The 26,398-nt window shown below is 39.0% G+C and overlaps 1 protein-coding gene across 1 annotated transcript in view; it reads left to right on the top strand.

Annotated features, from left to right (window-relative positions):
• Positions 1-26,027, top strand: part of Tmem45a (transmembrane protein 45A) — a 93,118-nt gene extending 67,091 nt beyond the window's left edge. The window contains exons 2-6 of the mRNA XM_032899317.1: positions 10,512-10,704; positions 12,003-12,209; positions 13,162-13,346; positions 21,718-21,863; positions 25,518-26,027. Of these exons, the coding sequence (XP_032755208.1) occupies positions 10,515-10,704; positions 12,003-12,209; positions 13,162-13,346; positions 21,718-21,863; positions 25,518-25,611 (822 nt within the window). The 5' untranslated portion in view covers positions 10,512-10,514 and the 3' untranslated portion in view covers positions 25,612-26,027. The remainder of the gene's footprint in view (positions 1-10,511; positions 10,705-12,002; positions 12,210-13,161; positions 13,347-21,717; positions 21,864-25,517) is intronic.
• The last annotated feature ends 371 nt before the right edge of the window (positions 26,028-26,398 follow it).

Genomic DNA, 26,398 nt, shown 5'->3' with positions numbered 1-26,398 from the left:
CAGGATCTCACTAAGTCTGCCAAGCTGGTCTCTCTAATTCACTCTGTAACTGAACTCAGCTTTGAAAGGCTTTTCTTCTTGTTTTCTTTTTCTTTCTTTCTTTCTTTCTTTCTTTCTTTCTTTCTTTCTTTCTTTCTTTCTTTCTTTCCTCCTCTTCCTCTTCTTCCTCCTCCTCCTTCTCCTCCTCCTCCTCCTCCTCCTCTTCTTCTTCTTTTGTGCTGGCTAGTTATTTTGTCAACTTGACACAAACCTAGACATATCTGGGAAGAGGGAATCACAGTTGACGAATTATCTCCACCAGACTGGCCTGTACGCATGTCTGTGAGGCAGTTGTGTTTTGTTTGGTTTTGTTTTGTTTTGTTTTAATTAGTGATTGATGTTGTAGGGTCATCCCACTGTGGGAGGTACCACCCCTGGGCAGATGGTCTTGAGTTGTATAAAAAAGCAGGCTGAGCAAGACATAACAAAGCAGTAAGTTTCTCCATGATTCTTGCCTCTGTTCTCCTTTAGTCCCCGCCCTTGATTTCCCTCAGTAATCAACTATGACTGAGATGTATAAGCTAAATAATACTTCCTTTCCAAGTGGCTATTGGTCCTGGAGTTTATTATAGTGATAGAAAACAAACCAGAACATTTTGGGTTCTTTGTTTTTTATTACTACTACTGTTGGGGTTTCGGGTTTGGGGGAGGGGGCGGGGTTAGGGAGAGGAGGTTGAATGTGTAACCTTATGCATGCTGAGCATGCGCTCTACCATTGACTCATGCAATCTAGTCCTACCTGCCTTGTTTGTTCGTTTGCTTGCTTTACATTCTGTTCTGAGAAAGGATCTTGCTAAGTTGCACAGACTTGACACTGAATTTACAACTTTCCTGCTTCAGCCTCCTATATAGCTGAAATCTCAAGTCTGAGCTAAAAGCTAGGGCAAGTTGATTTACCTATATATATCTGTGCAGGGAAATGCATTTGCTATTTGCTCCATGTTGAACTCGTCTGTAAACAGAAGTAAGTGTGAGAAAGGTGTGTGAGCATTGTGGGGGTGGGTAGGACCGGGTAGATATGGAAATTATATTAACTTTTCTAAAGGTTAAGCATCTCACAGTAAGATAAATGAGTCTTAATTTGACTTCATCACTATTTACACCAGGGAGAGAAGAGTATATTGTCTTTATTTTTCCTAAGAATTGGCACAGTTGAGTAATCTAAACATAATTACTCAGTCTTTGGAAACATTGGTATTTGATCCTAAGATCAGATTAGGTAGCTGTTAGAACTCATTGAGTAATTCTCTGTTACTCTTAAAATATTTTACTGTGTTTATTTGTGTGTGGGTGTCTGTGTGGGGGTGTGCCACAGTGCGTGTGTGCATCCTGGAGAACAACCTGCAAGGGTCAGTCCTTTTCACTCACCTTGTGGGTATCAGGAATAAACTCAGGTCGTCAGCCTTGGCAACAGGGACCTTTACCTGCTGAATCATCTCTCCAGCTCCTTCTCCCCCACCCCCGCCCCACCCCATGCAGTAGATAATTAGAAATTATTCTTCTTAACTTGAAGTAACCTTCTACCCACAGACAAGTCTTTGTCCTAATTCATCTCTCTTTCCTTCCTTCGAAAGCCTTTAGTAGGCTCTATTGTACGCTCTACTGCTATGGGGTCATCTTCAGCAAACTCCACTAATAAGTGAAATCATAATTTATTTTTTTTATTATATCTATCCTGCTTCTTGAATCATGAAATCTCATGGGTTCATCCATGTTCTTGTAAGTGACTGCATTATTTTTTCTAGCTGAGTAGTACTTGAGGTGTATATACACACACACATTTTTCATTTTTTATTTTATTTATCTTTTTGGATATGCATGCCAGTATGTACACATAAATGCAAATGCTCATAGAGGCCCAAGACAGCCAGATCCCCTGGAGGTGGAATCAAAGGTGGTTATGAGCTGCCTGCTGTGGGTGTTGAGAGCTGAACTCTGGTCCTCTTGGAGAGCAATGAGCGCTCTTGGGTCCTGACCCATCTCTTCAGCCCCGTCTTTATCCATTCATCTGTTGAAGGTTACTTAGGTTGACTTCATGTCTGAGCTACTGGGAACAGGGCAGCAGGTAGCATGAATGAACATACTTATTTTTATTTTTACTTTATTTTATTAGTTATATTTGACTTCGTTTTACTTCCTTTGAATATACACATAGCGTGGGATTACTGGATCATATAGCTACGTGGCTTTCTACTATGTCTATGCTAATTTACATTCCTGTCAAGAGTACATAAGGGTTCCGCTTAGGTCACACTGTCAGGATGCTGCCCTTGCCCTGTGTCATCTTGGGTTATTATTCCCTTCATTGCTTTACAATGACTTCTTTGACTATATACTCTTCTAAGATAGAACCTTGTCCCTATTTTAAGTGTGCCAGCATCTTAATTCTCATATAACCTGTGACCAACCTGTTCGTAAGGAATACATAGTTTTTCAGTTCTGCTGTTTCAGCTCTCTGAGGGGAAAGCTGTGCCTATCACCTAGTAGGTACCCTGAGCACCTGAGTTGCTATTGTGCAATACAGCCAGTGATTAGGCTAGTGCTCCATAGCCTTGGAGCCATAGCTGCTGACCTACAGTAGTTTTTGTTTCTTTATTCCTATAGCTTGAGTGTGTCTGTGACTCAGTCCTGACACCTGTGGAAATCTCTTTCTTGAGGCACTGCACATTGGGAGCTGATTTATCTTTTTGGAACTTCTAGCACACAATTAAATATTATTGCTATACTTATTATTTTTTTGTCTCCTACTTGTTTTTATGTTCCAAAAGAGAGGTTGTGTGACCCACAGAGCAGGTAGCACATGGCTCAGGCTAGGATCCTGGTAGGCGGGAGGCGGAATGTTCACAAGGGTGTGTTTCTTGGCTTTAACTGCACTGTGACACAATGGGAAACTTAACTGCTTGACTTCATGCTGGAATGACAAGCACATAAGATTAGTGTCAAAGCAACGGGAGGAGGCAGCATTAGATATAGAGACGTTCAGCAGCTGCTTTTCCCTTTCGACTCTGGATCCACTTATTATACGTCCTGACTAGAAGACAACTGGGTTGCACTTGACTTTGAGCACGGTGTTAAGGTAAGGATGATTTAAGAAAATTTCTTCAAAATAGTTTACATGAGGGAGATAAAGTGCTAATAGGGAATGATGGATGATCAAGAAATTTCAAAGCTACATCTGTTTACATCACTTTTTTTTTTTGAATGAGGCCAATAAGTGAACTTCAAGAAATTGCTGAGTACGTGTGTGTGTGTGTGTGTGTGTGTGTGTGTGAATTAAAAGTTACAAATGTGCCCCAAAATATGAATCACTAAGACACAAATTCAATACGTTTTTGCTTATGGCTCAAGATAAAATTGTAGTGTATGTTCTGTCTTATAATAATATTTTCTTTATATTGAATTGAGCTGTTTGTGATTCTGCCAAGAAAACTGTTAAATCCTTTACTCTTGGCGGAGTTTCCTCTCTTCTTTCTATTCACAGGGCAAGCCTGTGGGTTTGTGTGGCTGTAGCACATGTGCTTTACAATAGAGCATTGCTCCTTAGTACCAGAGTTTAAAATGTATCTTTTGGTGCTGAGTGTCTCTCTCTCTCTCTCTCTCTCTCTCTCTCTCTCTCTCTCTCTCTCTCTCTCTCTCTCTCTGTGTGTGTGTGTGTGTGTGTGTATGGGTGTGTGTGTTAGTACCAATAAAAATTATCTAGTGGGATATGAGGAGGGTGTGAATTTTGTTATTTTTTGTTTGGTAGGTTGGCTGGTTATTTGATGTTACTAAGAATGATAGGTCTCTTTGTATGGGAGAAGAATCTGAATTTTAGAATGATGGAACAATCTGGAGGGCAGTGATTGAACTTGCAGATAGAAGTGAAGTTCAAGAGGAAGGTTCTTTTTATTTTCTGCCCCTTTGATTACCACTGCTGCCTAGCAAGTTCAACTTTGTGAGTGAGGAAGGAAACCCAATGTTTTTTATAGAAGGTGCTTGTTTTGGGGTTTAGAGCACATCAGACTCTGGTATTGTATTAGGCTTTTACAAGGAATAAGTTACATTAGCAGGGATCTGTAGACCAGAAAACAGAAGACAGATGGTTTCTATAAGAGAAAAGCCAAGAGATGTATTTGAGGATGTAGGCATTTTCCTTTCCAACATGAAAGTGAAGTGAAATTTTTCCCATTTTAATCACTAGGACTGACTCTGTGTATGTGTGTGTGTGTGTGTGTGTGTGTGTGTGTGTGTGTGTGTGTGTGTGTGTGTGTGTGTGTGTGTGTGTGTGTGTGTGTGTGTGCGTGTGATGTTGACTGGGTTCTTTTTTTGCTGGGCAAATATCATGATTGCTATGTCTTTATTTTGTTGAGTCTTTAAAAACAGCAGCATCTGAACCATCAAATTGTTTTAGAATAAAAGGACAGTGGCCTTCTGACTGAATTAGGAAGGACTCATTTCTTTCGCCCTCTGTGATCATGTGATATCCATTAACACCATTTTGTGACTCCTCGTTTGTTATGTCCCCTATTACAGCCCAGTACTGTGATAGAATGCAAAGGCCCACTTACTCTCATCATGGAGACAAGCCAGGAAGACTGTATGACCTAGGCTTATACATTCAGAAAGGCCTGGATTTTAAAATTCCATGTGAACTATTACTCGCTTACTTATATGTTAAGTATATTCAGCAATCCCAAAGCTGGACATCAGCTATAATATGCCCTCTCTCCCCCTCTTTGGGATTAGTTTACATTTCCTCATATCCTGGGGCCTCAAGATAATAGAACTGATTTAGGCTCTTAATTTCTGAACATTCTTGACTTCTTATTATGTAGCGAGACTTTCATAGCATGGTGATGTTGTTCTATAGATTAAAGAGAAGAACATATCTTCTACAATCACAGAAAGAATTTATTAAAGGGTCAATGCTTTGAGAAAGTAAGAAGGGGAACCATCTCTGCTTGGATGAGACAAGATTTCGGAAGCAGATGGCATTGAAGTGGCTAAGGAGAGTCACCTAAGTTAGGGACACTGGAGAGTTGATATTAACCCCCCCCCCAGGTGATACTTTTCAACAGCTAAGTCATTTTTAGGGAAATAGTCAAAGTCCAAGATAATTTTCATATTTTTGATTCTGGCAGGTGAGTGAATAGCAGTGAGCATTGTTAACCAATAGGTAATGAATAAAGATACTCTCTGACCACGGGCAGATAGACAGAGCTGATTTGTTCTGTTTGGGGCATGTTGGATATGAGATGGCCTTTGAGGCATCAGAGTGGAGATGAAATAATCTTGTTTGTAAGAAGAGCTGAGTGACTCCTACCAATTTAGAGGTTTATAGTGTTTAGATAGTATCTAGGATTAGAAGGAAATGGCAGAAAACACTTATGACCTCCGCTCTTGAGGAATTTATTTAAATACCATAGAAGATCCCAGGAACTCTTCGACACTTATACTTGCCAAAATAGTTCTGTAGAATGCTTCTTGGTTTTTTGTAGTCAGTATTCGAGAAGAGGTAGATATTCATGCTACCTTTTAATTTTCGTTCACTTAAATTTTATTTTTGAGATTATTATAGAATCACAGCATTTCTCCTTTCCACTTGCTACCTCCAAGCTCTTCCAAATACCCCTGTCCACTCTCCTTCAAATTCATGGCTTCTGTCTTTCACTAATTGTTGTTACGTGCATGTGTGTATATGTATAACCTGTTCGGTCCATATAATGTTTCTTGTGCGTATGCTTTCAGGGTTAACCATTTGGCACTGAACAACCAATTTCTGTGCTCTTCTCTGGGGACCTCATCTACCCTGCTCCCAGCTTTACTTCGTTGCCTCTGGTTCTCTGAGTAGGGCTGAGGCCCTGTGGACTCTATCATTTCTGCATGTCCATTGGTTTGTCTCTGTTCACTGCACCTTTGAGAAGTCCTTCATTCTTTCTTACCTGTCACTTCTCTTTACCTTTTTATTTTGTTTTGTTTTGCATCACTTTCTTTTTAGTACAGGGGTTCTCTACCTTCCTAATGCTGTTGGCCCTTTAATATAGTTCTTTATGTTGTTGTGACCCCCACAACCATGAAATTATTTTTGTTGCTACTTCATAACTATAATTTTACTACTGTTAGAAACTGTAATGTAAATATCTGATATTTCAGATGGTCTTAGGTGACTCCAGTGAATAGATCACTTGACCCCCAAACGGGGCATGACCTTCAGGTTGAGAACCACTGCTCTACTCAATTGCAGTAAAGGATAGTATAAGCTGTTTGATAGTTATGTGGAGTAATTGCTTAGAAGTGGGTACTATTATTGGTCCCACTTTACAAAGGTAGAAACTCAGACACTGAAAGGTTAAGTAACTTACCCAAAGCCACAAAGGTAACAGGTGATAAAGAGGTCTTCAGACCTACCCTCATTTTTAAAACTTTAGACTCAGTTTTAGTTGTTATCGGGGGAGTCCGGTGTGTGGAGGGTGAGCCATGATGCATCTGTGGGTCTGAGGACAGCTTTGTGAAAGCTGCTCCATGCAGTACTGTAGAATCACCAGGGTTCTAGGATCCAACTCATTTTGGCAGGCTTGTGTGGCACATGCTTTGCCCCTTAGCCACAGAGTCCTGCTGTCCCTCCATGTTCACCCATTATTTTCAATAAATATATTACTGGTTATTTGAAATCTGTACTTTTAATGTCTGCATAACTTCCTTAAGCATTTTCTTAGTTCTTTGACTTACGTATTGTTTTTATTTGTTCTTAAATTTCAAAACTTTTAGTTTTAATCCAGAATCTTAATGTTCTAGGAACTCCTACAAACAAGTTTATTATATTAAGGAGAAACAAAATGTTTCAAGATCCTTAAATCATATAAAATTCTTTACTTAAAAAGGGGGGGGATGTATAGGCTGGGTGGGTTTCTGAGTTCTTCGCAGCAGTATTTCACAATCTCGTATAGTTGTCTGACCCAGACCAACAGGCAGAATCAACAGCTCATGGGGGTTAGGTTGCTAAATGGGAGCCCATTAGAGCAGAAATTCCATGTATCATTAAGGTCTTCATGTTCTTTTTAATAACAAAGAACTGAAGTTAGATGTCCAAAACATGCTAAGTAAAGTATATGGTTTAAACTATAGCACAGAGTGAGAGTTAGGACCAGAACCTGTACTTAGAGATGTATAATGTCGTCTGACTCTAGGGAGGTTTGGGTGACTCCAGGGTGTGTGAAGTCAGCATACACAGGATAAGATACGTGGGGCAGCCTCATGGTTTCCTTTAGATCAACCCTTTAAGCCAGAGGGGAGTAACGCAAACTAAGAAGTTCAGTACTCACCCAAATAGGGATTTCAGTCTCCAAGACTAGGAATACCATGAAATCCTCCTTGTGAGTTTGCTTAGATCTGACTCTTAGATGTGCAGGATGATTCTGGACTCTATTTTCATCATTCTGTTAATACTACAATGAATATGCTTGAGAGAAGGACTTCCCAAATATTTAAAAACCCACGTTATTCAAGACTGCTTTATGCTGTTGACTGAACCCAGATTGTATTTCTGCTTCTTCGTTAGACTGTAGCAAGAATGTGAGCAAAGCGTACGATGTCATTTGGTTCATCGGGCTGTGTTGTTCTAAAAGTAAACCTCGAAGTTTCAGTGGTCTGTGTTAAGAAAGGGACACACGCACACTCAAACACATACTCGTGCGCATACGTGCCTGCGTGCACACACATATGTGCAAAATATGTGAGTCAGGCTGGCTGCCCATCTTTGTGCAACAGATACGTCCCACAAAAGTAGCTGAGGCAAGAGAACTAAGTTGTTCACGTAGACTTAAGTGACTCAGCTTGAGAGTGACACATACCAACGCCTTGCTTTGCAGCTGGCCAGGATTACAAACACGACTCAAACCCAGCTGGATGAGATGTCTGGAAGCTATGCCGAAGAAGAACATATAAATGTTTCATGAATCCTACCAGTCTTTAAAAATTCTTGGTCCTTGCTCCGCTAAAATTATTTACTTTAAAATCTATAGGCAGTATCACATCTTTTTAAATTTTTGAACTTATTAAAATTTTAAACTCCTTTTTTTTTTCCTTTTCTTTTTTTCGGAGCTGGGGACCGAACCCAGGGCCTTGCGCTTGCTAAGCAAGCGCTCTACCACTGAGCTAAATCCCAAACCCCAAAATTTTAAACTCTTTAAACTTTTCCAGACTTTCATGTTGTTTTCCCTTATGCTTAAAGGGCATGTATATGATATGGTACATTTTGTGTTTGGAAGAAATCAAAACATTTTGCTTCTCAATTGTAAGATCTCCACAAGTCATTTAACCTCTCCAAACCCACCTCTCATTTGAAAATTTGATAAAGATTTCTCATCTATGGGTGAATTTCAAAAATTAGGGTAAGGATGACATTTAAAACTCTTGACACGGTGCCTAATCCATGACAAATGTCAAGACATGCAAATTTTTGTTTTATTTTTATTTGAATTGCCAGTCTAAGAGTAGGATTTACAATATGCTCATAATCCTCTCACAGCAGTAGATCTGGTAGGAACAGAAATATTTTTTTTTTTTTTTTTTTATTATTATTAACTTGAGTATTTCTTATATACATTTGAAAGTGTTATTCCTTTCCCGGTTTCAAGACAAACATCCCCCTCCCCTCCCCTTCCTTATGGGTGTTTCCCCTCCCAACCCTCCCCCATTGCTGCCCCTCTCCCCAACAGTCTAGTTCACTGGGGTTCAGTCTTAGCAGGACCCAGGGCTTCCCCTTCCACTGGTGCTCTTACTAGGATATTCATTTGCAACCTACGGGTCAGAGTCCAGGGTCAGTCCATGTATAGTCTTTGGGTAGTGGCTTAGTCCCTGGAAGCTCTGGTTGGTTGGCATTGCTGTACATATGGGGTCTTGAGCTCCTTCAAGCTCTTCCAGTTCTTTCTCTGATTCCTTCAACAGGGGTCCTGTTCTCAGTTCAGTGGTTTCCTGCTGGCATACGCCTCTGTATTTGCTGTATTCTGGCTGTGTCTCTCAGGAGCGATCTGCATTCACATTTTGATCATCCGTCTTGAGTTTCATTTGTTCTAGGCATCTAGGGTAATTCAAGCATTTGGGCTAATATCCACTTATCAATGAGTACATGTTGTCGTAAATAAATAAAAATAAAGTAAAAGTAAAAATGTATAAACGAAAACCGGGGGTGGAATGTTTTCCCTCAGGGTGTTTTTCCCTGCTAGGGTTCCACACCTCGCTTCCCCAGATATCTTCTGGATATCTTGGCAGAAACACAACCCAGCCACACACTTTCTTATACTGAGACTCTTACACAAAAGAGCATACAACTGGTGTTTTTACCCTGCTAGGGTTCCACACCTCAGTGCCCCAGATATCTGCTGGATATCTTGGCATAAACTCAGCCCAGCCACACTTACTTAAATTGAGACTCTTTCTTAAAAAAAAACACACTCATTTAGCATTAAAGCAATCCAGCGCCTAGATTTGGCAGATCCACATTACACTGTCCTAATCCCAGTTCCCAAATTACTCATCCCTGCACCTTTTATTTACCAAGTCTCCAGCTTCTTCTCCCCCCTGGTACCTCTAACTCCTCTCAGTTCCCCATCGTCTCTCCAACTCCCTCTCTTCTTCCTCCTGGCTTCCTTCTCTAACCCCTCCTCCCTCAACTGTCAATCCTCACCCCCCCCTCCTCAGGTTCCACTCGCTCAACTGTCTCCAACTGTCAACTGTCAACCTAACCTCTGAATCTAATCCCCCTCTCACTCCCAACTCCTACCTCTGCCCAAATCTCACGCTCTTGCCTTTATTTAACAAATTCAGAGAAAACCCCAAGGCAAACCACAACAAGTACATACCATGTATGTCTTTCTGTGATTGGGTTAGCTCACTCAGGATGATAGTTTCCAGTTCCAACCATTTGCCTCAATTTAATTTCACAAAGTCATTGTTTTTTGATGGCTGAGTAATATTCCATTGTGTAGATGTACCACATTTTCTGTATCCATTCCTCTGTTGAAGGGCATCTGGGTTCTTTCCAGCTTCTGGCTATTATGAATAAGGCTGCGATGAACATAGTGGAGCACGTGTCTTTTTTATATGTTGGGGCATCTTTTGGGTATATGCCCAAGAGAGGTATAGCTGGATCCTCAGGCAGTTCAATGTCCAATTTTCTGAGGAACCTCCAGACTGATTTCCAGAATGGTTGTAGCAGTCTGCAACCCCACCAACAATGGAGGAGTGTTCCCCTTTCTCCACATCCTCGCCAGCATTTGCTGTCACCTGAGTTTTTGATCTTAGCCATTCTCACTGGTGTGAGGTGAAATCTCAGGGTTGTTTTGATTTGCATTTCCCTTATGACTAACGATGTTGAACATTTCTTTAGGTGTTTCTCAGCCATTCGGCATTCCTCAGCTGTGAATTCTCTGTTTAGCTGGAACAGAAATATTTTTGCTGAGTTCAAGTGAAATGTCTATTTCTTATACTTGTAGGTCATGGGGAGTTTCATAGGTCATGCTCTCCCTGGGACTTTCTTCATCCTGATGGGCTTTTGGTGGACTACAAAGAGCATTCTGAAATCTGTCTATAAAAAACAAACTCGGACCTGCTATCTGAATTCTAAAACATTATTACGTCGAATAGAGATTTGGGAAGGAGTTGTTGTGGTTATAATGGCTCTTACTGGTAAGTAGACCATTCATGGCCGTATTCTGTTTTCTCCTTTTGAGCATCTCATGAGAAAAAAAAAAAGAAAGAAAAAAAAAAAAGAAAAAAATCAGTACAAGATTGGGATGTACAAAAGGAATTTTGTATTACTGTGTTGCTTAGTACTTAACCCAACTATAAATTACAACTGTCATAATCTTAGGAAAGTGACACATTTCATAATTATTCAAAAGCCTAATGAGTATTTAATTTGTATATGCAGTCAAGTGAATTTCCTTTTATCAGTGGGAACCTATGAAATAGCTTGATACAGGTTGTTATGATCCCTCAAAGAGTAATCTTTAAGAAACCATTTTGTAGGGGGTTGGGGATTTAGCTCAGTGGTAGAGCGCTTGCCTAGCAAGCGCGAGGCCCTGGGTTCGGTTCCCAGCTCTGAAAAAAAAAAAAAAAGAAACCATTTTGTAAATTATACAAAAATAATAAAAGTTATGGGAAATCTCCAATAATAAATCATTTTGTAGAGATAAGAATTAGGCTTGAAGGACATCTTGCTTCATGCATATCCACCTTATTTCTTGAGTTGGACAGGTAACTTTTAACTTTAGTGCTTTCCATTGTTATTGAGCATTCTATAAAGATGTTCTGCAGTTTTACAGAACAGCTGTAGCTGCTCTTTTGTAAAAGGCAACATCTCTAATTTCCCCACTGATTCTTTTCATTCATGTCAATAGGATTTTGTTATGATCATCAAATTGCAAAGTAACCATTTCCAAAACGACTTTCCTTGCCCATCCTATAAGTTAACAAGGAAGTATCTCTAAGGAAATAAAAGTGTCTACATACATAATTAATCATGTGTACAGTTGGCACGAACCATCTCTATTATTCTAAGTTGGGGAAAAAGCTAATTCTTTATCAATTTTTTCAGAATCAGGGAACATACTCTACTTTGAAACAGCCACCTAAGTGGGCAATATCTAGAAAGAAAGGAATCATCCTTTAATCAGACACATAGTGGAAATCAAAACCCTCAAGTAGTCATTAAATCAGAACCAATTGTTAAACCGAAGTTACCAATGTTAAGGATATGAAACAGTTGCTTGGCTCATTTGTCTAAATGTAGATGAAAGTGGTTATCCAAACAAGCATCTAAACTTTTGAATCAAGTCTAAATCATTACGGCTAGGCGTTTGCTGGACAGCTCAGAAAGAAGAATCAGCATCATAGGGTTGGAATAAGCAATGAGCTCCTGTGTCTTTTCACAAACCAGCTAGAGTTAAGGAGAGGGTTCTAAAATGTGATATATTCCTCCACAGGTATAGTTGGGGAACAGTTTATCTCAGGAGGACCCGCCTTGATCTTGTATAAAGATGGCCAATGGAACCAGATCCTGGGCTGGCATCACACCACCATGTACTTCTTCTTTGGTCTACAGGGTGTAACCCAGATCGTATGTTTTACTACTAATGCACTTCCGCTTTCCTTAAGCAAGTTGATGTTAGCGAATGCCATCTTTGTGGAGAGTAAGTATGAGAAAATACATTTTCTGTTCTTTTTCTATCTCTCAGTGGGCATTGATGTAGTGCTTTATAATAACACATCTTTTGTTTCTTTGTGTCACCTTGATTGGCAGGGCTATATGTCTGGGCCATAGTTAAATATATGTGTGTCCTAAATGAGATACCTATAGCCTTCCTTCCTTACATCTTTACAGAGTAATTTAGATCTGGGCAGATATAGCCACTCAAAAAACATTATTTACATTTCATGTCTGGCTTTAAAAGTCATCTACAATGGGCACTTACCTGTCAGTTGTTATGAAGCCCATCATTCTTTTCACTGCTAACAGTGAAAGCTGAACTCAGAGTGGTAGAGCATGAATTACTTGACACAATAGAAAATGTCTACCAACCTCTAATGAGCTTTCCAAATGTCAGAAACAGAAACCCTGACAGAATGTGGTACATAGTATCTAAAAAGTGACTTCCTAATCCGAGATGTTAATGGGAATGACAGACTATTTCTTTCATTGATTTCTCAGCTTGTCCTAAGGGTGGCAGATGAAACAAGCGTTTGATAATTTGTTATAATTTGTCTGTCTTTGCTGAACTTCTAAAAGTGAGACTTTACCTTCACCTCATTCAGTCATCTGTACATTTACATTAATTATAGCTCCCACACAGTCATGTTTATTACATATTATCCCACAAAGATAATGCTTTGGATCATTTTTTAATGGTTTGTTAGAACACAAGACAAAGGTTGGAAGAATGGAAAAGTGGGGATGGAATTCAAAGATGCTCTTCCTAAGAGACAGTGTTTACTCTCCCCCAAAGCAAAAGTACATTGCTGTGGGGATCAGTGGGGAGTTGCTCTTTGGGACAAGTTTCTGTTTGTATAAAATTCTGTGGAGAGAGTGGTGCAGTGGGAAGCTTTTGGTTTCATCAGGAAATATGTTTTGTCCCCCTCTATTAGCATTTATCTTCTACAACCACACACATGGTCGGGAAATGGTTGATATTTTTGTACACGAACTTCTGTCCTACACCACCACAGCAGCGGGTCTAGTTGCCTTCATGGAGTTCCTCACAAAGAACAATGTACTTCTGGAGCTCATGCGGTCGAGTCTCATCCTATTACAAGGAACCTGGTTCTGGCAGGTGAGTTGGGATTTCTAAGTAACAGACCCAGTGTTACTTGTCTGTCCTTTCTAAGGGATGAGGCATTTGCTTTTAATACTTCCCTTCTGTGAGCATCAGAGAGGTGATGTTCTTGGAGTAGCCTGGCAGTTCTAGTGAAGAATATAGTCAGCGTAGCTGTGGAGGAAGTAGATCCTGTGTACCTTCACTATGGATCCACTCATCCTGTATGTCAAAAGTTGGAGCTGATGATCATGGTTGTAGGTGATTCCTATTGCATTTTGCCGGACGGATTAAAACTCAAAAAAACATGTGAAAAGTAAAAGATGGAGAGAACACTTACTGAGAGACAAATCTATGGTGAGAATGGGAGCAACGAGTCACGTGGTGCGTGAAACAAGCACACCACAAAGCTTAGGGTTTTGTGAACACTGTGGGGCTAACAAGATGGCTCAGTGGCGAACAGTACTTGTTGCTTTTGGAGAGAATAAAGTTTTTGTTCTTAGCATAACTTCGACTCCAGGGGTCCAGCATCTCTGAGTAGTACACTTAAGTGACCCCCAAAAATTCCACCAGAGAACTTCTAAACCTGATAAACAACTTCAGCAAAATGGCTGGATATGAAATTAACTCAAACAAATCAGTAGCCTTCCTCTACCCAAAGGATAAAAGGGCTGAGAAAGAAATTAGAGAAATAATAACCTTTACAATTAATGTAAAATATCTTGGTGTGACTCTAACCAAGCCAGTGAAATATCGGTACAAGAAGAACTTCAAGTCTCTGAAAAAAAATTTAAGATCTCAGAAGATGGAAAAATCTCCCATGCTCATGGGATGGCAGGATTAATATAGTACAAATGGCCATTTTGCCGAAGGCAATTACAGATTCAATGCAATCCCCATCAAAATTCCAACTCAATTCTTCCCAGAGATAGAGCAATCCTCAAATTCAGTTGAAACAACAAAAAACCCAAGATAGTGAAAACTATTCTCGACAATAAGAGAACTTCTAGGGGAATCACCATCCCCTGACCTCAAGCTATATTACAGAGCAATCATGATAAAAAACTGCATGGTATCGGTAGAGACAGGAAGATAAATCAATGGAACAGAATTGAATACACAGAAATGAACACACACACTTATGGTCACTTGAACTTTGACAAAGGAGCTAAAACCATCCAGTGGAAAAAAGGCAGCAGCAGTCAGCATGGAGAAGAATATAAATTTACCTATTATTTCCTTGTACAAAGCTCAAGTCCGAGAGAATAAAAGACCTCCACATAAAATCAGATACACTAAATCTATTAGAAGAGAGAGTGAGAAAGAGCCTCAAAAACATCAATTAGCACAGGGAAAAATTTCCTGAACATCAATGGCCCAGGTTCTAAGAATAACTATAAACAAATGAGATCTCATAAGATTGAAAAGCTTCTATAAGGCAAAGGATACTGTCAATAGGATAAAACGGCAACCCACAGATTGGGAAAAGATCTTTACCAATTCTACATTCAATAGAGAGCTAATATCCAATATACACAAAGAACTCAAGAAGTTAGACTTCAGAGAACCCTCTTAAAAATGGGGTATAGAGCTAAACAGAAAATTCTCAGCTGAGGAATCTCGAATGGCTGAGAAGCACCTAAAGAAATGCTGAATATTCTTAGTCATCATGGAAATGCAAATCAAAATGACTCTGAGATTCCACCTCACACCCCTCAGAATGGCTAAGATCAAAGTGACAGTAGATGCTGGCAAGGATGTGGAGAAAGAGGAACACGCCTCCATTATTGGTGGGATTGCAAGCTGGTACAACCACTCTAGAAATCAGTCTGGTGGTTTTTCAGAAAATTGAACATAGTACTACCTGAGGACCCAGCCATACCACTCCTGAGCATATACCCAAAAGATGCTCCAGCATATAACAAGGACACATGCTCCACTATGTTCATAGTAGCCTTATTTATAATAGCCAGAAGCTGGAAAGAACCCAGATGCCCTTCAACAGAGGAATGGATACAGAAAATGTAGTACATCTACACAATGGAGTACTACTCAGTGATCAAAAACAATGACTTCATGAAATTCATAGGCAAATGGATGGAACTAGAAAATATCATCCTTAGTGAGGTAACCTAGTCACAGAAGAACACACATGGATTTGTTGAATTCTTATTTCAATTTTTCCTTTGTTGTGAAGTTATCTTTCACTCCTTCTTCTTCTTTTTCTTCTTCTTCTTCTTCTTCTTCTTCTTCTTCTTCTTCTTCTTCTTCTTCTTCTTCTTCTTCTTCTTCTTCCTCTTCCTCTTCCTCTTCTTCCTCTTCCTCTTCCTCTTCTTCTTCCTCTTCTTCTTCCTCTTCTTCTCCTCCTCCTCCTCCTCCTCTACCTCCTCCTCCTCCTTCTCTCTCTCTCTCTCGGTGTTTTTGGTTAGATGACAATTTCATTTATTTTTAACATCTTATTGATAAAACATGTCTTAGTCTATAAATATCTCTAGATATAATTTAGTGTTGTATTTTTAGAGTCCTTTCATCATTACTTTGTGAGTTCTTTTGACTTGTGTGGGGGTTTTCTGTTTTTGCTTTATGACACTAGGAACCAAAAACATTGCCTCAAGCTCAAGCTGTCACTGACTTGTAGCTCTATCTAGTTTTAGATTTTCGAGTGTATCTTTTCTAAACATCACTCATTTCCAGTTTAATCACCCTGTGATAAGAGAATGTGTTTCCTTTGAAGGCTGCAAGCACTTCCTTTGGTACAGAGCAGATGTCAGTATGAATTCTGTGTACTTGAAAGCGCGGGAATCAGTTATTTGCTCTGTTCAAAATTGTGTGTGTTGTCTGTCTTTCCTTTACTGCAACAAATGCCTAAGTGATCAATTATAGAGAGAAAATGGATATTTTCCCACATGCTTTCAGAGGTCCTAGTCTGTGATTTATTAGGCCCTTTGGCTTTTAGGCTACTGTGCATAAATATGTCAGAGGGGTAATATGTGCAGAGAAAATCTTCCTCATGATTAGAAAATGAAAGAGAGAAGTAATGGCCAGGGTTCCACCATCTCCTCCCTATGACCTAAGGGCTCCTTTAGGTCTCCAACCTAAAGGTTAGATGACTTATCATTAGTGACACCGTGGAGAGCAAGCTGTTACCGTATCAACCTTGAGGAGCCATGCGTTCTTAAAATTGTAGTATACATACATACATGCATGTTTAATTTAATAATGAGCTTGATATTCTTGTAAAGAAACAGTAAGAACAAAAGAGGAAGCCCAAAGAGATTTGAAGAAAGGAATTATAAGATAGGATTATAATTAATAAAATCAATTAATATTTAGTTAATATTTAATTATTAGTTTTTAGACATTAAAAGAGAAAGACAAAACAGCTTATTGCTGTCACTTTGGGCATAAAAATATTTTTGCACTCCTTGAAAAGTTTAAAAATAAACCAAAACTATGATGTTACAACCTATAGGGATAAATTTCTGATTATTTAGAAGTTTTTTTCCCCCTACCAGTATGTCTAGATTAGTTTCTCGTGTGGCCAGGTGTCTAGCCTGAATATTGTCTTGGACTCTTGAACATTTTTATGAGTGTAAATATACACTAACAAGAAATGACTGTTAAGCTACATCTTCATCCTTTGATTTTCTGAAATAAAAATGTCTAGAAATTTAGGGAAATGTCTCATACTTCCATATTTTACTGGTATGTACAGTATGTGAACATTCGTGTCCAAGGCTCTTTCCTAAACCAGTGACATCATACTGTGATTTGCTTTACAGCACTTTCATGTCCTGCCATGTGTCCACAGATGACCAACACTCGTGTGTCAATTATCTACAGATAGATTAGAGAAAGTGCCACTTGGACTCTTGGAACTAAATGTGTGGACTTGTGCACTCAATGAGACAAATGTACAGACTGGTTATTTTTTTATAGCTTATATTGAGTGGTTCTGTGCAGACAGAAGTGAAGTTCCCCTATAAAAAGCCACTTCTTTCTTAAACTACGCGGCATTTAAGTATGTGTATTCAGTGACTAAGCCACTTCATGTAATTTAAAAATAGGAAGAAAGTCCCCTGAGGCCTTCATTCCGTGACACGTTTTTCTGTATTTCCCTGTGGGAGAGCAACTCAAAGGCTCATCTTGTACTTTGTTCTTCCTTTGCTTTTCCTTGTCTTCCTCCGAGTGTAGGAGGGTTGGGCAGAGGGGAAGCCTTTCCTGTTGCCTTTGCTTCTCGTCACGTTGGACAGTTGTCTTTGTGTATATCCTAGCTCTGCTTGTCCCCATGTCCCAAAGAATCCCCACAGAACAACTGTCTGGATTCTGAGTACAAACTTTGGCTCATCCTTGGCTAGACATTATAAAAACCAAAATGACTAAGCAGTTAGGAGCACACTGTGCTCTAGCAAAGGACTCAGGCTTGGCTTCCGTCATCCAGATGGTGGCTCACAACCTTCTGTAACTCCTGTCGTAGATATCAGGCATGCAAGCGATATTCAGGTATACATGCAGCTAAACACTCATACACACGAAGTAAAATAAGTCTCTATTTAAAGCAAAAGCCATTCTAAAATGGCTAAATGGCTCACGGTAGTGCCCCAAAGCCCAACATTGTAGATAAAACCCTTGTTTGGTGATATAAATGAGATTAACAAAACACGTAGCAATATGATTCCTACTGTAAACTACAGAAAATGGGCCTCTGGGTTATTTCTTATCAGAGGAAAAGGCTAATTACAGTGTTTAAACCAAAGAGTAGTGAACATTGAACTAATCAAAATCTGTATTTTTCGGGGAGAGGAGGGTAGCATACAAAATATAGTAAAAAGAATTCCTTCATAGATCTTTTCTCTTGTCATTTTATGGTAGAAAACTAATTAGGACTGCTGATAAAAATTGTTCATTTGATAAGATGACTTGATGGGTTTGTTAGTTTCTGATCCTGAGCTACAATATTCTTAATTCACTTAAGTTTACCTTAAAGGCTTAGAATATCCCTTGGTTTCCACAGTAGCTATCTTCATGGCCCCTGTTCTTGCATCGCATCTTGGCCTATAGTCATATATGTAGCTTTCCAACACTAGGAGGTGAGGTTCCAGTAAAATATTCAGGAAAAAACACTCTACTGTTCTGTCACTCTGATATAAAATAATAAAAATAGTAAAAAAAAATAAAGTAAAATTCTTTTGTAAACTGGCAGCTTTGTATTTATTTCTTATTATTATGATTTTTAATGATGGCTACTAAAGGATTCTGGAAACAGTTTATCTTGGAAGTTTCTAAAGGCAACTGTAGAGTCTGGATAAAATGGTAGATTAGAACCTGACTCTGTAAGATCCAGCGAAAGAGGGACACAAGATTAAAAACATACTTAGGGACGCTGTCTCTAGTAGAGAGAGATGAAGAAGGAAAGAAAGAAGCCCGCGTGAGATTTTAGTAAAGACACAGCTAGAAAAATCCGCCAGCCAGTCACCAACGTCAGCACACTGCTTACGTTGTGTGGTAGCTGAGAGGTGCTTTGCTCTTCTGGACTCTGTGCGCTGGAGAGTTTCTGACCAGGCTACACACACACACCAGGATTGGAGGTGCCTTTAATGAGGGAGGCATCGAGCCCCTTAGACCATGGAGATGGAGACACAACTTTCCACGAACACACTGGAATAAATAACCCAACTGCCAGGGCTACTGAATCCATGGGAAACTGAGAAATGAGCGGTTAAACTGGTCCAGGAACCTTGCGCAGATCTGTGACCAGAAAGACACTGTCTGGTGACAAAGACAGGTGTGGGAGGACAGACGTGCCACACTTTCTCTGTGCCTGAAACACAGGAAACCTCGCATAGAAAAAGACAATGCTCAAACACTAGATAAGGAAGAATTAACTGGAAGATAGGGAGATATCAGTCTGGGAAAGTCTAGCAGAAGGTGGAGCCCTACATCAAAACCCGTATTACCAAGTGGATGTGCCAACCTGGCTTGTGTAACTGGTCTCTCTCGCTTCTTCAACCCAGGGCCTGGAAACCACTAATCTGCTGTCTCCATGAATGTTTACCTATTCTGAATTTTTCGTATTAGACAAAAATCATAAAGTGTATGACCTGCTGTTTCTTGCTTCTTTTACTATATATGTTTTCCCGTTTCATCTATGCTGTAGCATGACCCTTTTATGATCAATTAATATTTCATTTCATGGATATACCACATTTTGGCTACTTATCATAGATTGATAGAGATTGCTTTTTCCCTCAAGTTATGGCTATGATGGATATGCTGCTCAGAATATTTTTGCACAGATTTTTATTTGAATGTTTTGATCATATAGGTATAAAATTGATGGCCACTATTAATCCATCATGTGTGTATCAGTTTGCAGTCCTATCAGCCAGGAACAAGGATATCAACTTCTCTGTATAATGAAAATTTAGTCCTGTTTTTATTTATTGGTTGAATCTTATGGTTTGGATTTTTCTTCCTTTTAACTAATGATGTTGCTTCCCTTAATGTGTGCAAACTTACACCAATGGTTCTTGAACTCATTGCCCACTGAGATAAATTTTGGTTAAATTTTATGAGTGCATTTTATATTTTAAGCATTGCATATTTATCAGATATACAATTTACAGAAATTTCCCCTGTTGTTTTCTTGATGGAATATTTTGAAGTCAAAAGGTTTTTTTTTTTATTTTAATTGTGACAGAGGTCTTAATTTTGGCTTCAGGATTATCATTATCAAATCTTGATCATGAAACTTTTCTATGTGTTTTGGTGAGTTAAATGGCTTTTCTCGAATATTTATGAATCTTGACATATTTTGAGGTAATTTTTAATGTGATCTAAGATAGGTGTCCAGATTCATCATTGTATATATGTGGATATCCAGTTGTGCCAGCATTTTTGAAGAGATAATTTTTTGCTCTGCTTGGCATATTTCTAAAAACTAACTAGTCATAAATATATAGGTTTATTTCTGGGTTCTTGACTCTATTTCATTACCTCACATTTCTATCAGTTTCATCAGGGCAGCAGCTTTGATGACTGTGTTTAAGCAATGCATTTTAAAATGGAGAGGTGTGAGTCCTACAACTTTGGTGATCTTTTCCCACGATTTTAAAAATGCAATAGCAGAAACAATGCAATTCCACATGAATTTTATGACCATCTCTTTTAAAAATGTCTATGCCAAAACCCTATTGAGATTTCAATAGCCATTATTTTGATGGCAAATTGCCCTGGTTTTTTTTGTTTGTTTGTTTTTTGTTTTTTGCCATCTCAATAATATCGAGAAATGTAGTTCATGGAGATGGTTTTCCGTTTCCTTGCCCCCTTGATTTCTTTTACCAGAGTTATGCAGCTTCTGACATAAACATTTTAAAGCTTCTCCATCTGTGTGAGTTCATACGTGTATTTACATGTGCATGTGTGGGTGTGGCAACTGGAATCAACATCAGTGCCTTGTGGGTACCAATTAAATGTTCCACCATGGAGCAGTATTTCCAATTGTTCTTGGGTACTACTCTTTGCTCAGTGTTAGTTTAAGTACATTAAAGAACTTTGTTGTGGGTTTTCCATTGTTCAGGTGTAAATATGTGGGTTATGATTATGTATTGATTTTCAATTTGCAAATTTATAAAACTCCTTCATTAGATTTGATAATTTGGTTGTGGGTTCTTTATTCTTCTATCTTTACAATCTTATTATATATAAACACAGATTATTTTGCTCTTTCTTTTCCAAAATGAATGTCTTTATTTTTCTTGATTAATTTTCCCGATTAGAATTTTCGATACAGTGTTTAATGGAGGAGATAATAGAAAATATCTGTTTGTTGTCCCTGATCCTAAAGAGAAAGTCCTAGCCTTTTACCAGTTAACATAACATTGTCTATGGGTTTCTATTTATTTATAAAAGCATTTTACAGTCTAATTTTGAAACACCAGAGTGAGGCTGTACAATGTTGGCATTCCGCATCAATCTATCATCACTGGAGTAAAATATGCTTTGGCCAATAGGTACGTTAGTGATTTTTTTTAATAGATGTTCCATTCCTTGGCATATGACCATCAAGACTTTATAGTGTTGAACTTCAAATTCAAAAGGAAGATTTTACTCTTACCATCTTATAGGACAGATTAGGGATTCCAGAAAATGCAAGCAAGGCCAGAGATGGCCACTCTAACATTTTGAAATGTGATAATTAAATACACTTAAAATTATTCTTCAAAAATATGCCTTGGTAGAGAGGGACTACAATACTGAAATATACAGAAAACCCAACATTGTGTTTGCCTCAAATTACGGGAGTCATGTTAGTTAGCAAACACTTTTAAATGACCCTTCTTTGAGAAGATGGTTGGTTATCTTAATATGCACTTGTTTTGAATTGCAGGTTGCTTTTGTTCTGTACCCTCCTAAAGGAAGAGCTACATGGAATCTGTCCGATATTGGAAATAAAATGTTTCTCTCAATGTGCTTTTGTTGGCATTATGCATCAATTGTCATGCTCATCGGAGTAATATTTGCGTTGGCCAACTGGTAAGTTAGTGATTTTTTTTTTAATCGATGATCCATTCCTTGGCATATGACCATCAAGACTTGATAGTGTTGAATGTAAATTCAAAAGGAAGATTTTATTCTTACCTTATAAGACACACTAGGGTATTGGGAAGCTATCTCTACACAGAGAACAGGCAAGCAGAATGGTCCATGTTGACTTAGTTCAGTGACGTGACTGCTGTGCCTCTGACCCATGCCTCATCCTACACATACCCTCTGGATCCTCTGTCTTTTCACATATACTGCTGTCTATTCTGAATGGCTAGATCCCCTGTGTGCAGTGAGACCTCTGCTTACTCATGCGTGCATACTTTAATTGTCCTATTTCATAACCTTGGAACCTTTTTTGACAAATTTATATAAACAAAATTAAGTAAGACAACGTGAAACAATCCATAGCATAATTACTGTGCTGCACCCCTTGCAGGCTCTCCAGATCTCTAGAATGTAGCAGCTACTTCTAGGCCCCACGGTTTGCTCATGGTTTAACTTCTACCGTAACCAGCTCTGCATCCTCTAGACATGGGTTCCAGGCCATCTCTCCTCATCTGAGCTTTCCACTGCAGTAGCTGTGACACCGGGGCTCTGAAAAGGAAACTGGAACCATTGCCTTCTCCAGCTCCCAGAGGTCCCTCTTGGGCTTTGGCTGGGTGTACTTCATTCTGTAGATCCTTTCTTCCTCCTCCAGATTGTTTCCTTCAGTTCTGTTCCCTTCCCCCAAAGCATGTGCTTCAGCTCATTGCTAAAGCTGGCTGGGCTCCTTAGTCTTGCTTTCTTTCCCTGTTATTCTAGGCTGACGTCTGAACCTCTTCTTCTTAGGGGCTGGGCAGTCTTCAGGAACAGTACCAGGATGCAAGGAAAAACTCTCCCTCGTGTCAGCTCCCCTCCAGAGCCAACAGAAGACTACTGTCTCTTCCTGTTTCAAAAGTCTTCAGATGCGCAATAAATGACTTGCCCATTTGCATGTCCCTAGAAACAAGAAACTCCACATTTATTTTTTAGCCTCTCGCAGTCCCCATCATATGTTGTTCTAATCTCTGAGCTGACAGTTCCCTTTGCCTGGCGTATTTACACTAAGTGCCCATCTCTTCTTCAAACCTTTTATAATTCCTCTGATTCATATTGATCTGATTCAGTAGTTCTTTGCACAGACACTTTAAGTATTGTGATCTACCAATTGCCATATGATGACTACAAGTGCTTGTTAATCCTCTCTGCCAGCTACATTGTATCCTCAATGTGAAAACAATCATTTTTATATCCCCAAATCTACTGGCACATTGACAGACATATAATAAGTGCTCAGTTAACATTTTATTCAGAAATTGTATTTTATATGTTTTTCAATTTTCCTTTAATATTAATATTGGAAAGACAAGACCAAGAGTTCAACATTCCCTGAACTATCCTGGCTTCCCGTCCATAAAGCCCCTATCCCATCCTCCCTCCCCCTTCTTCTATGAGGGTGTTCCCCCACCCAGCCACCCACCCCTTCCTGCCTCCCTGCCGTGACATTCCCCTACACTGGGATATCAAGCTTTGGCAGGACCAAGAGCATCTCCTCCCATTGTTGCCCAACAAGGCCATCCTCTGCTACATATGCAGCTGGAGCCTTGGGTCTATCTGTGTATAGTCTTTGAGTAGTGGTTTAGTCTCTGGGAGGTCTGGTTGGTTGGTATTGTTGTTCCTCTGGGGTTGCAAACTCCTTCCACTCCTTCAATCCTTTCCACAACTCCTCCAATGGGGACCCCACTGAACTATTTTAATATATATATACTTAAGCAACAGTTTTAAAATATCACAAAAATTTGATATTGTCTTTCAGTGAGATCACACAAATAACTAATTCAGTCCTGGTTTGGGGAATAAGGAGTTTTAAAATGCTGTTAGTCAGGGTTTGACTATGAACTCATTGCTTATTCATAAGTCATTAAATGTCAGACATTATATCCAAGTTGTTTGACATAGTACAATGACAGCCACACAAACATATCTAAGTCACAGAATTCTCCCTAAATGCTTGAAAGATTACACTAAATGTTCCAATTTTGCAAAATAATGGTTCAAGGTTGCCTCATTCTATTGCCTGCCTACAGTCTTGATTACATAAGCTCAGGTGAAACCTATGTGTTGGGAAATCTTGTTGCATATTTAATGTTTCCCTAAAATATACCTCTGTTGCAGATAACTATTTCAATAATCCTTGCCTATGAGTAAAGAAGCCTATATCCAGATATATTTTTCACACAGTGAGTCATGTAAAGAACAAAGTGGGGCTTGTTCACACACTAGGCACTAAGTTTCATGGAGGTAACGCTTGTGTCAGCAGAGCTCTCTTGGATATTAATTGATGAGAAAATGAAGCAAGAGCAGAAACATACCACATTCTTGATTCCCCCAATTTTCCTCATTCTAGTAGCTAGCAATGTATCTGAGTGTCTGCCTCTCTCTCTCTCTCTGTCTCTCTGTCTCTGTCTCTCTCTATCCCTCTCTGTCTCTCTCTGTCTCTCTCTGTCTCTGTCTCTCTCTCTCTCTCTCTCTCTCTCTCTCACACACACACACACACACACATCTATTTGTCTATCCACCCATCATTTTTCTATGTATGTATGTATGTATGTATGTATGTATGTATGTATGTATCTATCTATCTATCTATCTATCTATCTATCTATCCATCTACCTATCTTATTTATCTATTTTTCTTGTTTGTTTTTAAGACAGGGTATCACTATGTGGTTCTGAGTCACTTAGAACTTTCTGCATAGACCAGGCTGGCAACAGACTCACTGAGCAGTTTTTCTTAGCTAACGAATCAATAGACATTATTGATTATGTTCAGTTGCTTTTTATTGGAGATGCTAGGGTCAATTGATGATGTATAAAGAATTGGTAGACTCTATTCACAGATGAGTGATGTGACCTCTTGTCAGATTGTTCCAAAGGTCAGTGATGTGTCAAATGTATCAAGGTTATAGGTTAGAATCACTTCTGACTCTGGTTAAGGCTAGGGCAGAAAAAATGGGATGAAGTTGATGAAGCTTTTGTGAAGATTTGGTGTGGGATTCAGAGCACAGGAATGACAGGATGTATGAATAGAGCAAACCAGAACTTCATCAGACAAAGAAAGACAGAAAGTAAACGTCAGAATGTAAACAGGCTGATGGAATCGTTCATAAAAAGTAATTCAGGCCAGACTTAACATGTGTATTCAGTTGGACTGTCACCCTAAGAAAAGGTCATGTATTTCCTTACAGGACATAACACCTCTTTGCAATCCACACGTAGTTATGGATTTGATGTAGATGCACCAATGTTAGGTTCCTTTACATCTGTCACAGTCAATAGAGTCTCCTGCTTGCTTAACACATGATCAGTTGTCTTCTGGTAAATAACTAGGCAATCTCATAACACATTTTACAGACACATCTTTTCTGTTTCCTTAGTCCTTGGTGTAGTCCATACTCATTTCCAGGTATCTCAAAGTCAAGTAGGAGTCATTTCCCTTTTGGCATTGCCTTTGTTCATGGTCATTGTAGGAATAATCTATAGTTCGTTACAGTTTAGATTCACATTTCTCTAAAGTTTGACTCTTGGTATCACGTAACCAGAGATGATCTTCTTTTTCCCCAGGTTAGTTAAATCTAGACTTAGGAAGGTCTGCACCTCAGAAGTTGGACTCCTTAAACATGTTGACCGTGAACAAGAATCAGAAGAAGAAGTATGATGTTGATGGGCATCAAGTCTTTCTAGATAAACCTTCTCATTTTGGGTTGCCTGTTTCTTTTGACTCGAGAACAGTTCTCTGAGGCTGACTCCATACTGTTTGTATTTCCAGTTTTGTTAAAGTGTTGGACTTTAAATATCTTACTTTCAGCTCTGAAAGTACTGTGGGTGATAAATTCACTTTGCATATTATGCATGCATGTAATTCAAGAGCAACCATAATTTTTTCCAAAGTCATATATTGTTCCATGTTCATTTATTAAAATTACATATTTTATTTTTCCTGATAGATACCTTCAAGCCTTGTGGTCTTGCCATCACTATAATACATTAAATGTTCAATTCTACTTGTTTATCTTGTTGCCACAATGAAAAAAAAATAAATGAATTCATGCACCTTGGTACAGAAACCTCAAATCCTCATTTTTTTTCTTATTAAAGTATACCTTGCCTTCACATGATACAGAAAAATCTGCATGTACAGAAATTCATTCCTTTGAAACATTTCTCTATGGAAAGCCTGATGCAAAAGATAGACCAGAAGTCTTCCTCTGAGCTTTCAAAAAGGAATGGTGTCGAGACACATAGTTTCAAAGATGTCAGAGACTAGGAGAGAGGAATTGTGGTATTATCATAACCTAGCATGGCCACTGTGCCATTTGCTCTTCTAAAGAGGTAAAGGATTAAACAACAAGCTTTTATACAATCCTAGGGTAAAGAGTTGGAGTCTTTGTGCCCTGTGGGCCAAGAAACTCCCAGATATGAGTAAAAAAACCATGCATATTATT

Source organism: Rattus rattus, chromosome 4 (genome assembly GCF_011064425.1).
Source record: "Rattus rattus isolate New Zealand chromosome 4, Rrattus_CSIRO_v1, whole genome shotgun sequence".
Lineage (NCBI taxonomy): Eukaryota > Metazoa > Chordata > Mammalia > Rodentia > Muridae > Rattus > Rattus rattus.
The sequence above is the reverse complement of the archived record's forward strand: the minus strand, read 5'-3'. Positions and strand labels throughout refer to the sequence as shown.